The 15,238-nt window shown below is 40.7% G+C and overlaps 1 protein-coding gene across 1 annotated transcript; it reads left to right on the top strand.

Annotated features, from left to right (window-relative positions):
- Positions 1-101: 101 nt before the first annotated feature.
- Positions 102-10,743, top strand: SLC35A5 (solute carrier family 35 member A5; the record flags this gene model as incomplete). Its single annotated transcript, XM_084279348.1, has 6 exons — positions 102-231; positions 979-1,077; positions 2,742-2,875; positions 5,884-5,951; positions 7,740-8,535; positions 9,689-10,743. 6 exons carry the CDS (start codon positions 102-104, stop codon positions 9,755-9,757), a joined length of 1,296 nt encoding a protein of 431 aa, XP_084135474.1. The 3' UTR covers positions 9,758-10,743.
- Positions 10,744-15,238: the final 4,495 nt, after the last annotated feature.

Below are 15,238 nucleotides of genomic sequence, written 5' to 3'. Positions count from 1 at the left end.
TAAAATGCATATGTTTCACCTTGCTTAACCTTTTCTGGAAGTACCATTTACAGCGTATTTTTATCTTGTCATTCAAAGGGCGCTGACAACAAGGCAGCAGAATGGAGAGCAAGTGCTGCAGACGATTTGTGCTTTGCTCCAAGACAACCACCTATACCTTTCTGCTTGGAGGAGTGTTTATTGCACTGGGTTCAAGTCGAATCCTCCTGATGAAATATTCTGCTAATGAAGGTGCTGATAGGCAGTAAACATAATGTACCTGAAATAAGGAAGAGCGGATGTTTGGAGTTCTTAGCATAAAGATTCTGTTATATAAATAGTGACACATTTCTGTGCTAGAAGTCTTCTATATAGTTGCTGGCCTAACATAAAGCAATAACCTACATTGCAAGGGGTACGATTAACATAGAGGTTCACCCTTCAAAGATGAGGCAGTGACTTAGTTTATAGTTGATTTTCAAAGCCTAAATTGTAAGCACTGTCAGTGGTGCATGTCTCAACTGAAACATGTCTCACAACACTATTAAGAGAAAAGTGGTATCATGCTGTAACTGGCTGGTTACTTTCACCAAGGCTGCTCCTTTCACCAATCATTAGTTAAATGTGCTAACAAAGGAATGATGCAGTCCTAGAAGAAGATTGTACCATCCTGGAAGCTGAATTTTGTGAGAGGAAAAATAGCATATTATTGTTTAGGGAAAACTTTCTTCTTTTAAATGTTGGATTTGAGTTCTTCCAAAAAGTTTTCCTATAAACTGGGACAAAATGCAGAAGGATTTCAGCCCAGAAAGGAGACTGTTCGGGAGTTGTGTGTTATAAAAGTTGGAATATTTATAATGAAAGTGCTGACGTAGCCTTTTGCATTAATTGAAAGTGGCTAAAATTCTGACTGGAGAGGTTAAAATAGTGTCTTGGTCTAATTATGAATACAGGAAACAGAATCTGATTGTTTACTCTATGATTTGCTGAATCCCACAGAGAACAAATACGATTACCTTCCTACAACGGTGAACATATGTTCTGAAGTAGTAAAACTGGTCCTATGTGTGATACTGGCAATATGGGTTAAGAAAAAAGGTGAGTGCCTATGTTTAAAATAACTGAAACTTGCTGACTTTCTAAGACCTGCTGTTCTCCAAATCCCTTTTGGTTTGGTTTTATTTTTGTTTTGTTTGTTTTGTTTAGGTTGTGGGTTTTGGGTTTTTTCTAAATGATACATTCAGTAGTATCATTTAGATTGTACTACATGGAGTAGTACAGAGTAGGTCCTGCTAGTAAGGTTCACTGGAATTGTGTCTTCCATGCAGAGTTATAACTAAACTTTACTTTTGTAACTCTACTTAGTGCTGTAAATTCAGGTGTCTTGAGTTCTGTGTGTAGTAGCTGATACGGGGACAGTTGTATTAGAAAATGTAATGAAGACACGGTCTAATGTTTTCAAAATTTTAATATGCTATCATGCTAGGATAATAGGAGCCACCTCACTGTGAAGTCATGATTGAACACAAGCTTAAAAATTCCACCAGTTTAAGGACTGACCACTTTTATTTAAAAACACCACTGCCTTCTGCTGAAGGGACTTTGTGTGTGGTGGGATTTGAGTCAGAAGCAACATTTCAGTGCTGTAATTCAAGCTAGCATTGCTGTGAAGACAAATCTTGAGGCTGCTGTTCAGCAAAAGCCGTGTCAGGCTTCACTAGCTACTGGCTTTGCGTCGCTGTTTATCGTCCTAGTTCGTTTTTTTTTTTCTTCTGTCCTGATGTGAAAAGGGTGAGAGGTGAACCATTTCATTTCAAAATGGTACAGCTCAGACTCTAAATTGGAAGAGAGTGTCAGGCACTGGAGACTCACGTTCAACTGAAGTGCCAGTTCTGTTCACTTGTCCGTGTAGCAGTCATGGCGCTGTCAAGCTGATGAAATTTTTACCTCCACCTATTAGTACAGTTGCAACTAAGGCAGCAGATATGTTCAGTCAGTATTTGCCATTATTGGCTACTGCTGACTACGCATTTTCTGGTTTTCTTTTTTCCCCCTCTCCTCCACTTTTTTTTAATTGCCTGAATTTCACTGAACTAATGTGTCGGTGGTTCAGAACAGGATTAGGTAACATTGCGTAGTCTAAAATCTGTGCTAACAAAGCACCTCTGTCACCAACTGTACTCTGCAGTACCTAAGTAAATGTCATTCTTTGTCCCTTGTGCTTTTTTCTTTCCTCCTTCCTATATGTTCTCTTTTTACCCAGATCATGTGCTGTGTGCTGCAGATACTGAGTTCTGCTTCATTCTGTATATTCTGACATTACTGGCTGCCCTGTGGGTGCTGTTTCAACAGATCTACTGCCTGTGTCATTGTTTCAGTTCTAGATTTGATAATCATTGGAAAATTGTGATGATGCCATTATTTCATGGGGACTTTGGAGTGGGTTTTGGCCATCAAAGAATGGTTGATAATTGAATTTCTGCTCTCAGAGGACAAATACGCTGATTAGGTTAAAAGGTTCCTTGATGTTTTCTCAGCTGAAGCAAGGAGGTGAATGCCTGTAGAGACTGGATTGCTGCTCCAGTGGTGTGTTCTGCCCTGGATTTGTCTTCTGTGTTGCCAGAGGGCCATGGCTCCTTTGTTTTTTCACTCCAAAATTGTTCATGAAAATATAACAGTGGTACCTATTATAAAGAAATGGGCTTTTGATAATAAAAGTTTGTTAAGAAGAAAGGTGTCTAACTTATTTCTTTTCCTTTCAGAGGGTTGTTTGGATCATCCCTTTGAATGTCTTTCCTGGAAGAATTTCTGTAATTCCATGAAATGGTCAATTCCTGCCTTTCTTTACTTTTTGGATAACTTGATTGTCTTCTACGTACTGTCCTACCTCCAGCCAGTAAGTGTACATGTACTAAATAAAGTTCTTCCAATGTCTTAGTGGTAGGTGACATGGTCCTCAGCCTATTCACAGCTGTAACACTGGCCAAGGCAAGGTGCTCAGGTAAAAGCAGGGTCTCTTGACACCTGACCAGCCAGACCTTCCCCTTGTCTTGCCCCGTGGTCAGTGTTGCACAGATCTCAGCAGAAGAGACTCTGAATTTTCTCCATCCTGAGTGATTTAGAAATAGGCTGAATTGCTCAGGTACTAGGGAAGTGTTTGGTGCTTTCCCTTCTTTGGTTTCTTCAGCTCTCTATTCCTCTCTCAGTGCATTTGCTGATCTTGCTGATATTTGAGCTGCGCTTTTCTGTGCAGCTTTCACCACTTTGTGTATGTGACTTCACAGGATGACTTGCTTTGTTGCCTTACATTAATTGCATTAAATGCAATCCCACAAAGAAGGTAATAGTAACAGGAACTAAGGAAGAGAGGAAGAAAACTGTTGGACTCTTTTAATTTTTGCATTTATTAGTTGAAGCACAAAATTTAATTGGTACTTTCTTCCAGCTACATGCCTCCTTTTGGATAAATCTACATATGCCATGGAAATTATTTTTGTGCTAGGATGCTTTTTGGTTCAGAATCTTATGTTTGAAGTTCAGTGGAAACACGATGTATATAATGCTGTGGCTGCCCGTGTTTGACATTTAAGTATGTTTCTGTTCCATCTCTTTCAGAATTTCTCTTTAAAATATTGTCCTTTTTGGTATATGTTTCTGTCAGGGACACACCAGGGTCTAGGATAGGGCCTGGCTGGAAAAAAAATCTAGTGAAAGTCAAGAGTTGATAATAGCATGCATGGATTTTTGGTTCTGTGGTTTGTTGTGTGGGAGTTTTTTGGTGTTGTGTTTGTTGGGTTTTGTTTTGGTTTTTTACTTTAGGAGGAAATTCAGCTGTAATGTTTGTAATAGCAAAGCCTGATGTTTAGAAGGTGACACAAACACTCTTGTTTTCTTAAGCAATCAGATTTGGCTCAGTTAAGGCCATCTTGTGCAACACGCGGAGCTGTTATATTGTGCGCACGCGTACCCCCACGCACCTTGCCTCTCTCCCCTCAGAACACACGCTCTAAGCTTCCTCTTTCTGGGAACTTTTAGTGTCTTACGCCTTTTAACTGGATGTATTTTGGGAGGCCTAGCAGAAATGGTAACATTACCATGGTAAAGAAGTGTTTGAAGAGATAACTAAATGTCTCTAACACAGAATACCTCAACAGTGTACAAGGCTGTGGAAGTGAAAAGGTGGAGTCCAGATGCTTGGAAGATAGTGGCCATACCTCACTGGACTTAGTTTCGTGTGGCTTTAAATAGTTTGGGGAACAAGTAGCATCTGGGTGAGCAGTTGCCTTGGTGAGATTTTTTTTTTTTTGCTTGAAGCTTCAGCTATAACTATGGGTATTTGGTGGCTCACAGTTCCTATTGATGAGACCATTATTTTCTTCCAGAGACTTTGTGACATGTAAGTTAATGGCATGGGTGATCTCTGGTAATTTTTTTCCTTATTCCTTCTCATTGAGGACAGAGGTCCCTTGAGGCCTCAAAGAACAAAGCAATGCAAAATGAATTCATTGTAACTGTTCTGCTACAGATTTTGATCATATATGCCAGCAGAGACGTTGGATGGGGGCTTTGACTGTAAAGCAAACCTAGAGTATGCATGGAACACTTGTACATTTTGCGTTGAGCCTGTTTTTTCCAGAGCATTTTCTGCCAGATTCACTTGTTGAATAAACAAAAATAATGAATCAGTATTTTTCTCCTTCCATTGCATTCACTTAACATTAATATTGTGTTCTAATCTTGCAAACTGGAAGATTAAACTGTGGCTTCTCAGGCAGATATCTTGTGTGTCACTCTTCAATTTACTTAAGACCCTGTGTTGTGATGTTTCATGAGATTTATCATTCAGTAGATAGTGTGTTGGAACAGAGTGGAAGAAAGGTAATGGGGAAAATGTGCTTTGGCTCTGGTTAATGAAAAGGGCTCTGCTGTTGCAGAATTGGAAATGTGGAAATGCAGATGAGAAAGTTCAAGATGAAGCCTGTGTTTTGCATTTCTGAATTCATACATGTTTTTATGTAAAATTGTCTGAAATGGTGATCTTACTCTTAAGGCTGAATCAGTGGAAAGAGTTCAAATGCCTAGAGTTTTATACATGTGCTGACTATGCAGGGTAGTCTTAAATAACACACAATTTGGGAAACACCACCACACCCTAAAAGGAACCTTTTTTCCCCACTGGTGCCGGTAGATCCTGATCTTTAGTAAACTACAGTGCCCAGCGTCCAGTATAGAGTGTCTAACAGAGACCAAAAAGACAAACCTTGCAACAACAAGTTTGCAACTTGAGATCGTGGCCATGGATTAGGGTGCTGTCATTATTATTTCCAAATTAGAAGCTTTGGAGTTTTCTTCAGTTGTACTTTTGAAATAGGTGAATTTTTTAGTACAGTTGCAGCCTTGAAAATTCAAGCTGAGCACCTCCTTACCTTTGAGAAATGATACAGCTTGACATACAAGGAGTTTATTTTCTGCAAGTGCCTTGTCCAAGTCTGGGATTTCAGGAGTACTGCAAGCTGGTACTGCAGCCAGAAGCAGCCTCACCTTCCCCTATTCTTTTATTTTCATTTTGGAGCAGCCTCTTCCTTAGTGCTGCCACAGGTGTTTTTGCAGCTGACTGGTTAGTCTGACTGGGGAACTGGTCTGACAGAAAGATAAAGCATTCTCATTTCTGTTAAGTAGGTTTTCACTGGATTGGCTTCCCCATATCTTTGTTTCATTACAGTTTTCCCCAGTACAGTGGAACTTAGGCTCTGTGGTTTGCTCGAGGTTTTGAAATGAGACTTGAATATCATTTTAGGGGTGTGTTACTCTACTGCCATGCAGAAAGGTGAGTGCTTAGCCTTGGTGGGCTTTTGACATCCACGCTGTGTCTGGAGTATAACTTTGTTTCCCCTCTCTTCGTAGGCAATGGCAGTGCTCTTCTCAAATTTTGTTATTATAACAACAGCTCTGCTCTTCAGGATGGTGCTAAAGTAAGTAGTGTTTACTAAAGTAAATTTTTATATCTTCCCAGCCTTGACAGAGATGTTGAGCCACGTTCTTTTTGTCTGATCAGAACAGTAGTTCCCTTCCCTTGTGGCTGTACCAACTGGGAGAGATGGCTTTGTGTTCTACATCTGGAAGTACAGGAATTAGTAGCTTGTTAGGAGTCCCTACATACACCTACACGTTTGGTCAACTGTAATAGAAAACAACAGAAAATCATGATTATACAGCTGTTGGATGGTCAGAATTAAGGATTGGGTATATTAATTTTTACATGGAATCTCTTCTATTTCTTTCCTGTCTGATATAATTCTGAATTAAATGTAAACGTAATCTAACAAGAGGGGATGAGGTACGTAAAAATTAAAGACAGACGTGTCAAGTAATACTGTGCCAGCCTTGATGTGTTTCTGATCAACTGCATAGTATCTTTTGTAAAGTAATTATGTCTCTCTTTCATGTGTGTCCTGGTTTCTGCTGCAATAGAGTTAAATTTTTTTCCTAACAGCTGGTACGGTGCTGTGGTTTGGATTTAGGATGAGAATCACGTTTGTGGCACACTGATGTTGCCAGGTAGTTAAGGACTTTCCAGCTTATACTGCCCTGCCAATGTGGAGGCAGGGGATGCATAAGAAGCTGGGAGGGGATGCAGCCAGGGCAGCTGATCCAAAGTGGTCAAAGGGATATCCGGTACCATATGACATCATTCTTAGTGTGCAACTAGGGGAAGTCGGCCACAAGGTGTCACGGCTCAGGAGCTAGCTCAGCACTGGGTCTGCGTGGTAAGCGATTGTGCTGTGCATCACTTCTTTTGTATATTCTTCTTACTCTCTTCCTTGTCTGTGCTATTAAGCTGTCTTTATCTCAGTCAACATGTTTCATCTTTTCAATTCTCTCCCCCATCCCGGCAGAAGGAGGGAAATGGCGCACATGAGTGTGTAGCTTTAGTTGCCTGCTGGGTTAAACCACAAGAGTATGATGAATGCCAGACTCTCTGTCCTGTGTATTCCACCTCACCTGCTGCGGTGTGATTTAGATTTAGGAAAGATTGGCAGGGAAATGGGTATATTCATTTCATATTCTACTAAAAAGTCACTTATGTTGAATGTGGAGCAAAGATGCCTTTTCTCCAAGTGTTAATATAACAAATCAGTGTCTAATAGTCTGACTTGAAATGTTTATTCTCAGTTGTTTAGCTTCATGTTTTTCCTAATGTCACAGTTAACTTAATCTTCCATATTTCTCATTTTCCCCAAGATAACCAGACTTCGCTTGAGTCATAAAATAGTATAAATAGTTCTCACAGTCTTACAAATTACCTTCATATATTTATATGATTTACTGTCATAAAATACTATACAAGGGCACAAAGTAATGGGGGAAAAGTGAAATGTAGTAAACATTTACCAAAGAAAGGGGGTAATTAAATGTCAGTGGTTTCTTTTTATCCATCAGATCTGTGTACCCATGGAGACAGCAGTTGCTTTTACGTTGCCAGGCGTTCAGTATCTAGAACTAACATGATCTTGAAAAGACTTTGCTTGAACACTATCTTGTAGTTTATCTGTGATTGCCAGGCTGCCCCCACCCCTTGCCATTGAAAAGTGTGTTGCATCTAGGCATTTTAATGTCAATTCTGAAAAGCCAAGATTTTTTCTTTGCACCTGTTTCTGTCTCCTTGTATGTAGCATGATGTCTTTTATGTGTACAGAGCTTGTTCTTCTGTCATTTAATTTGTGCCACTGTGTTTCTGCGGCTTTTTTGTCTACTCGTAGGCGAAAACTCTCTTGGGTGCAGTGGGCATCTCTGGTGATCTTGTTCCTGTCCATCGTTGCCCTGACTCTAGGAACTGGAGGCCATCAGCAAAGCTTAGCTGCACACGGATTCCATCACAGTATGTTTTTTAGTCCATCTAACCACTGCCTTCTCGATGCCGGACCTGAGGAGCCATGCCAGGAAAAGGGCAGCTGCGTAGCGCCAAGTTTCCTTCCCAGCTTCCAGTGGAATGTCACCAGTACAATGGCAGGAGCATTGAAACCTCTCCGCCTCAGCCTGGGCCATCTGCTTATTCTTCTGCAGTGTTTCATTTCTGCCCTGGCTAACATCTACAATGAAAAGATCTTGAAGGATGGGGATCAGCTTGCCGAGAGCATCTTCACGCAGAACAGCAAACTCTATGCCTTTGGGGTGCTGTTCAATGGGCTTATGCTGGGGCTGAGGAATAAGGACCGGAGGCAGATAGGAAGTTGTGGCTTCTTTTATGGGCACAACATCTTCTCTGTGGCTCTCATATTTGTCACAGCTTTCCTGGGGCTGTCTGTAGCCTTCATCTTGAAGTTCCGAGACAACATGTTCCATGTTATGACTGCTCAGATCACCACGGTCATCATCACCACCGTCTCTTTCATTATCTTTGACTTCAGGCCTTCTCTAGAGTTCTTTTTGGAAGCTCCTGTAGTGCTTCTGTCCATATTCATTTATAATGCCAGTAAACCAAGAGGTCTGGAATATGCCACTCTGCGGGAAAGGGGCAAACTCGTCAAAGGAGATGCATGGGAGAGGTCAAGTGGGGTAAGACTTTTCAATACTCATCTTCTCTGGCTTCTCTTTTGTTCCACCTCCCTTTATCCTCTGGAATGTTTAGAAGATTCATTTTGGATGTGGCCAGGCTCTTCCCGTAACTCAAACACCAGAACTCTGCAGTATTCCTTAAAATCTTTTACACTGATTTGGTGTTGCTTTGCATACTCCACTTTTTCAATTCCTGAAGCCTAGGTAAGCATTGTGACTATAGACAGTCCTGTGAGCAACTTCAGCTATGTAAAAATCCTTTTTTGGAACCTCTATAACCAAAATATTTTACTGGCCCTGAGCATCCAGTAACTGTGACTGAAGCCTGGGAAATAATTATACTTAAGTAGAACTGATCAATTGTGTAGCTGAGCCTGCATTATGAAGAAGTTACTCTATTTGAAATTAAGATTTTTTTCTACTTTAACAGTCAAAGATACCTCAAGACAAAAATGTAAAGTTTAAATACAGATTTTTATCATGGTTTTGTTCATTACAAAGCATTTCTTCCAGGCCTGTTAGTAGCATTTGTTCTAAGTTGAATAGTAATCTAGTTAATTACGACATGATGGGGAGGTCTCGTTCTTAGGTATGTCGTTAATTGTGCTAAGCAGTCAGTCTAAAGGGAAAGGGTTAACATCTGTGTACTTTCAGTCTGCCTGTGCAGATGTGTTCTGTAATATACATTGCAAACAGCAGAGAGCGCTGTCTCCATTTAATTCTAAGAAACGTCAAACTTGGAAGAGATGGTTTTCAGGAATTCCATGTGGTGCCTTTTTAGGTGGTTGTTTAAAATAACACAGAGTCGTATATTTTTGGTATTCCAGGTGTTAATGTATTTTAGCACGTACACTTGAGCAGCTGTGCTAAAAACAAATAGCACTATGTGAGCAGGCTTCCTGATGAAGGAACGGGCTACAAGCTGTTGTAAGGAGTGAGTCACTACAAAGTCATGAAGATACAGGGGGTGCTTTTTATGAGCGTGTATTTCTTAGAGCAAGATTGTAACACACTGGTAACAAATTCAAGTTGCAGGGTCTTGATTTTGTGTAAGAGATGCCTTCAAAATGAACTTTATTTTGTTTGGGCTTTGCTGTACTAATAACCAGATAACTTTTGCTCACATTGTTCTCTCTGCTTCTGCTTCCTGTAGGATGGAGAAGAATTTGAGAGACTGAACAAACCAAGCAGTGACATGGATACAGATGAAGACTCCCTCTAGCATCAGGCTGGCTTAGAGGAGTGCTGTTACTCATAGTGAGAGAATGTTAATGTTTTATTAACATAGAGAAGGGTTGTTTTTCCCCACTTGCAGAGCAATTGGGAGTATTTTGGGGCTGGATGTAAGGAAAGCATTCAAGTCATATATGTGGAGAGTCGTATTCCCTTTTCCTATCCATGTAAACCAGGAGTTAAAAATCTGCTGAAAGAAACAAGATAGCTGATGCAAACAAGATGCTGCTTGGACCCTGGACTCAGTGCTCTGGGTGACGTGCTGCCTTGTGGAAGGCAATCCTGGACTCTAACCACGTGTCCTTCACCGCTTCGGCTGGCTGTCCTGAGTCACTCCAACTTCCTGTATGAATTTCTCGGTTAGTGAAGCAGAGAGAGAACTGTTGTTCTCCACTTTGCAGAAGTGATAGGAGGATTGCTTTATGTTTTTGCTGCACCTTCCAATGTACAAGTGCTCCAGTAAGTTTTCTTTTCAGGACTTAACATATTACTAATAACCTCATAAATAATGAGGCATATTGACTGTTTGATTGTATTTTGGCAGTTCAGATTGACATATCCCTACCTGAGTAACAGAGTCCTTCTGAATCAACCTCATGAAACTTTCACTTGAGAATGTATAATAAATAATTTGGGTTAAGGATATGTTGGTCCTTCAAATAGGCAGATCTCTAGAGTGTGACTTGAGTGGTGTTAATTCTGTTTTCATTCCTGTTGTTACATCACTGCAACTCTGTACTGACTCCTGTGGAGTCCTTTCTATCTGATTTTCTCTGATGTGGCTGAGAGCAGAATAGATTTCACTGCCTTCAGCCACTGCCTCTCCTCACATTTTCAGTGTGAGACTGTTGTGTGCCTGTCTCCCAGTGTCTGGGGAAATGGAAATCTGGAATGCCTTTGTAGCAGGTAGTGAATTTTACATGCAACTTATGTGGCCTAACTTTGAAAGAGCTTGAATAAAACAAACACCTGTCATACTGTACCAGTGCATCTTAGGGTCTTTTTTGAGTTTAGAAAGGCTGTGTGTAGGGGCTTAGTTGGCACTGAGGTCGCTAACTGGGAAAAACCCCCATGCAGCCACACTGATGCCCCTTAACATGTGGAGCACTGAGCAAGAGGTTGCAGGCTGTAGTATCATTTTGGTGTTGCTTCACTCAGTCAGACTTCTAAGGTCTTGCATTCATTTTGTAAAGAGAGAAGCCATTCTGCAGAGTGCCAGGCATAGTGATCTTGGAATCCCTGTTGAAGTGTCTGCTGGATTGTATTTAGAGTGAGATGAAAAATAGGTTCCAAGTAATTCAAAGAATTTTTAAAGGGGCAGTGGCATAGAGCTGCAGATAAGAGATTTGTGGTATGTTCCTAAAGCTTCTTCTCTCAGAACAGTGGAAGAGATGTTGGTTTGTCATTTCCTCCCATCAGAAACATGTCTTTCATAGTTGAAAGATACCGTCAAAAGAATTCTTAAGAAGATAAGCAATGAGTTCAGTGTCAAAGCCTCATACCACAGTGTATAGTAATCAGTTAGTGATGCATTTCTCTGTGGACTGAAGACAGTCCTGTCTTTGTTCCCCTCTGCCATCCTGTTTCCAGGCTCTGTGTGTAACAGCTTACTTAACGCACGCTGTTTTGATGGCTCATTGCTGTATCAATTAACATACCTCCTGTCATTGATCCATCAAGGGCAGTTGCCTGTTTCCATATGTGGCTGATGACTGTCAACTTATAATTTTAGATTCATAGTTGTTCGGCTTCTTTTCTGGGAGCATTAGGATTTTCTAGCATATATTAAGAATAACTGTACCAAGTGAAATTACTGTTGTGGTTGAAAAATTTTTTACAGCTGATCTCATTGTGCTTTTATAGTAGTCTGCTTCAACAAAAGGAATCCTGCTTGTTTGCATCTGTACAGATTGAATTAGAAAAGCGTATTTCAGTATAAATTCCAGAAACATGATTTTCATTGCTTTATGGTGTCCCGTTCTGGGAAATTAAATTTCATTGCACTCACACATACACACACACAAAAAAAGCTCAAACTATTGAGACTTAATTGCAATAAGACATGTTAATTTTTTCTCCTATTACATACAGCCTTGCAATACATGCCTGCCTGAGTTCATTGTCTTTTTCAATCATAGCTACCGACTTCAGCAGGTGTTTCCAAGAAGAGTGAAAGTACTGTTAGCTATAGGTTACGTTTACAGGAGCAGTAGCTTTTTACATCAGCTTTTCCAGAAGGTTTTGCCTTGCATTAAAGTCAGAACATAGAAATCAGCCTCATCCCTCTAATGACAGAGCATCTCACAAAAGATGAAACCCTGTGTTTGACCCTTCTGCCTGAAACATTTCCTTAAGAAAAAGGAGATATGGAAATGCCTAATGGGCATATTTTATAAAGCGCACGTAGTTCTTGCTTTCAGCTCTTGTCCTGCTTAATGTAAATTTTACCAATGCCACTGTACTTTATGTGTTTTCTAAAGTCTTAGATTGCACAAAGATACCAGGTTGATGCAAGTGTTTACTTTCACTGCAGAGTTGGTCCTGTCTCACACATAGAACTCTTTTTGTTGTCTTCAGCTTGGAGGTCTTAGAGATTCTGTTGGATTGGCCAGGCAGGTTTCTTTTAATAATGGAGGAGAACTGTACATCCCCTTTGCAGCAACAGGAAAGTTACCCCCTGTCTAAAAATGGGTAAGGATTTGCATCAATTTAACAAAAAGTGTGGAATGTAACCTGGAAGTATAAACATGCAATTCTCTACAGCTTTACTATCCATGGCAATAGCTGAATTCAGTGTGTACCTGAGATTTGTTAGAGAAAGTCACTGTCAATGATAGTCAGCTGCAGAGCAGCCCTGGTTAGCCAGGGGGGAGCTAGTCTATGGAGATTGTACAAATCCCACCTGATTAAGTATTTCCACTGTAAGCTTGTTGACCTGTTCCATGTTGAAAGGCCTACTATGTTTTACAATAGGGAAATTTATGAGGAGATTTTTGGAAAGCAGCATTAGCTTGGCACATAGTCTTTAATGAATACATTGGACAAAGCAAGCATTTTCTAAGCTGTGATTTAGAGTCCAGATTCTCAAATGCTTGAACTTCACTGCCACTGAGGATGTTAGGTTCCTCCCTCCAGGTTTGAGAAAATAGTTCATAAAACCTCTCAGGAAGAGGATGTGTTCATGTTACTTTTGTTTATAACAAGCCAAATAAAGCAATATTTGTTTTGGTTTATTTAAGCTACTGAACCATGATGCTTGAAAGACAGCCTGTGGATGAAAACAGCCATCTTGGAGCTGAATCAAATGTTATAAACATACATATAAGAAAAAAGTTTTGTTTTTAATCATGTGGAATCTCCCCACTATGGGTTGTAGAAAAAGGACTTTAATCTCAGTGAGTCTGTCCTCAGAGTGATGCTGCAGGGATTTGAATTTTGTTTGGCAACATGAAATCTCAATGGGGAGTATTGTGGCTCCTGAATGCTTCTAGTCTTCAAGAAAACTATATGTTGAAAGGATTTTTTTGGCTTGGTGTCCTTGAGGGTTTGCTTTCAGATTTTCCCAGGGAGAGGAAGGTTGCAAAGTTAAGACTTTAAATGATTGCTTAATGTTTCTGGTCATTTTGAGCCAGTTTGCAATGAAGGCAGGAATCTGCACCAGAATGTAGAGTATTGAGCCTTCCTCAAATTCTGTGAATATTTGAATGTGTAGTTTTGGGTAAGAGCCCATCCCCACCCCTCTTATGAGCAGACAGCTTGTTTGGAGTTGTCTTTTTAATACAACTCCCACAGAATGCCTATGCTGGGTTTGGTACTTGCACAACTTTGAATTGGGGGGGGAATGGGGGAAAGGAGAGGGGGCAGTTTGGATCAGGTAATGCACTCAATATTGTAAGTTAACTGCCTCCCATTGCTCAGCACAGGACATACTGTTTCCATGATTTGTAATGTGAGTTAAAAGGGCTTTCATTTAAAGACTTTACATGAAAAACAAGGTTACAGGAAAGTTGAACACCTGGAAAAAAGACATACCAAAGGTGTTTCTCTTCCCATTTACAGGAGGTGGCTGGTATTCTTTCCTCTGCTTTTCCTTTGGGCAAGGGAAGTTAGGCAGCTGGCCTTGATACGGTGATGCAATAAGCATTTGTTTTCTAAAACTGAGCTATGGAACCTCCTATTTTCTTCTAGAAACCCTTCAGTTCTGTGATTCTTTTATTATAGTTACTCTTTGGGTTTTTTGAATTTCTCTGCACGCTGCTTTCAGCTGTGGAAGTGATGTAGGTAAGGGAGAGCTTGGAAGCTCTCTGCAGGCAGCAGTCCTCTCAGAGTGGCTCTGTCAGATGCCTGCCTTTCCCCACTTAACTCCAGTCACTGAGAGAGGCAAGTTGGGAGCTGTACCCTGTGCCAACCAGACCTTGTGGTGTGGCAGGCAGCCTGCCCCAGAGGGTGACCAGCTTTGTAAAGATAAGGAAGAACTGCCCAGACCTGCTACCTCTTTCCATCTGTCTGTCTTTCTGACGTTCAGAAGGGCAAGCAAGGTCTGACCTTTTGTGACTAAGATGACATCTGGTTTTGGATGAACTTGTTGATTTACCCACTTTTTTCATCTGGGCCAAAACCCCCCCAAAAACCAAACCATGCTCTGGCCAGCTTAGGGTTGTAGCTTCTCTCCCTATTCCTGTGCTACTGCTGTGATGACAAAGCATAGTAGGAGCACCCTGCTGTATGGGTCTGTGGTGGTGTGTACACCCACATCACCTCATAAAAAGAACTGTGGCTGGTCAGGCATGCCTTCAACATCAGAAGTACCACTGTGAAGGCTTGTGTGATACCTTAGCTTCAGGATATTCTTGACTCTTTCTGCCGTGTCTTTAAGGTTTAGAAATCTAACCCAGGTGGTGTTGAAAGCGTGGCGATGCCTGCGGCTCCTGCCGCTGATTTCAGTAAGAGGAAGGTGCTGCAACAGATCCAATGCTCAAAAGACACCAACGAGAAGGAAGAAGAAAACCATTTCAGAAAGAAATAGACCATTTCAGCCAGAAGTAGAGCTGGTTTAGTAGCAGAACAAATTATTTCCAAATACTTTTACAAACATTGAGTCTAGATATTTTTTTTTTCCATGGGAGAGGGTATGAGAAGAAGAGGTAGAAGGGAATTTGAAATTCAGAGCAATAGCTGAATTAAAAACATTATTATAGAGAGCTAGTTACGACTCTTTTAAAATACAAGCGAATGAGAATTTTTTCCTTTTTCTCCTGATGAAAATAATGCTTTTCAGTTTTGTGTATTTCCCACAATGCTAACTATGGTTGGTGTTTCCACTTAGCTCTCATTTGCTTGGATTTAACTGTCAGGTGGGCAGGACCTAAGAAAACAGGGACCCCAATTAAAAGAATAAATGGCCATGCAGCAAGCTTTTAGTGAAGAATTTTACATTGTATTGTACTGGAACAAGTCCTGCCATAGCCAT

This window comes from Gallinula chloropus, assembly GCF_964237585.1.
Source record: "Gallinula chloropus genome assembly, chromosome: 1".
Classification (NCBI taxonomy): Eukaryota; Metazoa; Chordata; class Aves; order Gruiformes; family Rallidae; genus Gallinula; species Gallinula chloropus.
The sequence above is the reverse complement of the archived record's forward strand: the minus strand, read 5'-3'. Positions and strand labels throughout refer to the sequence as shown.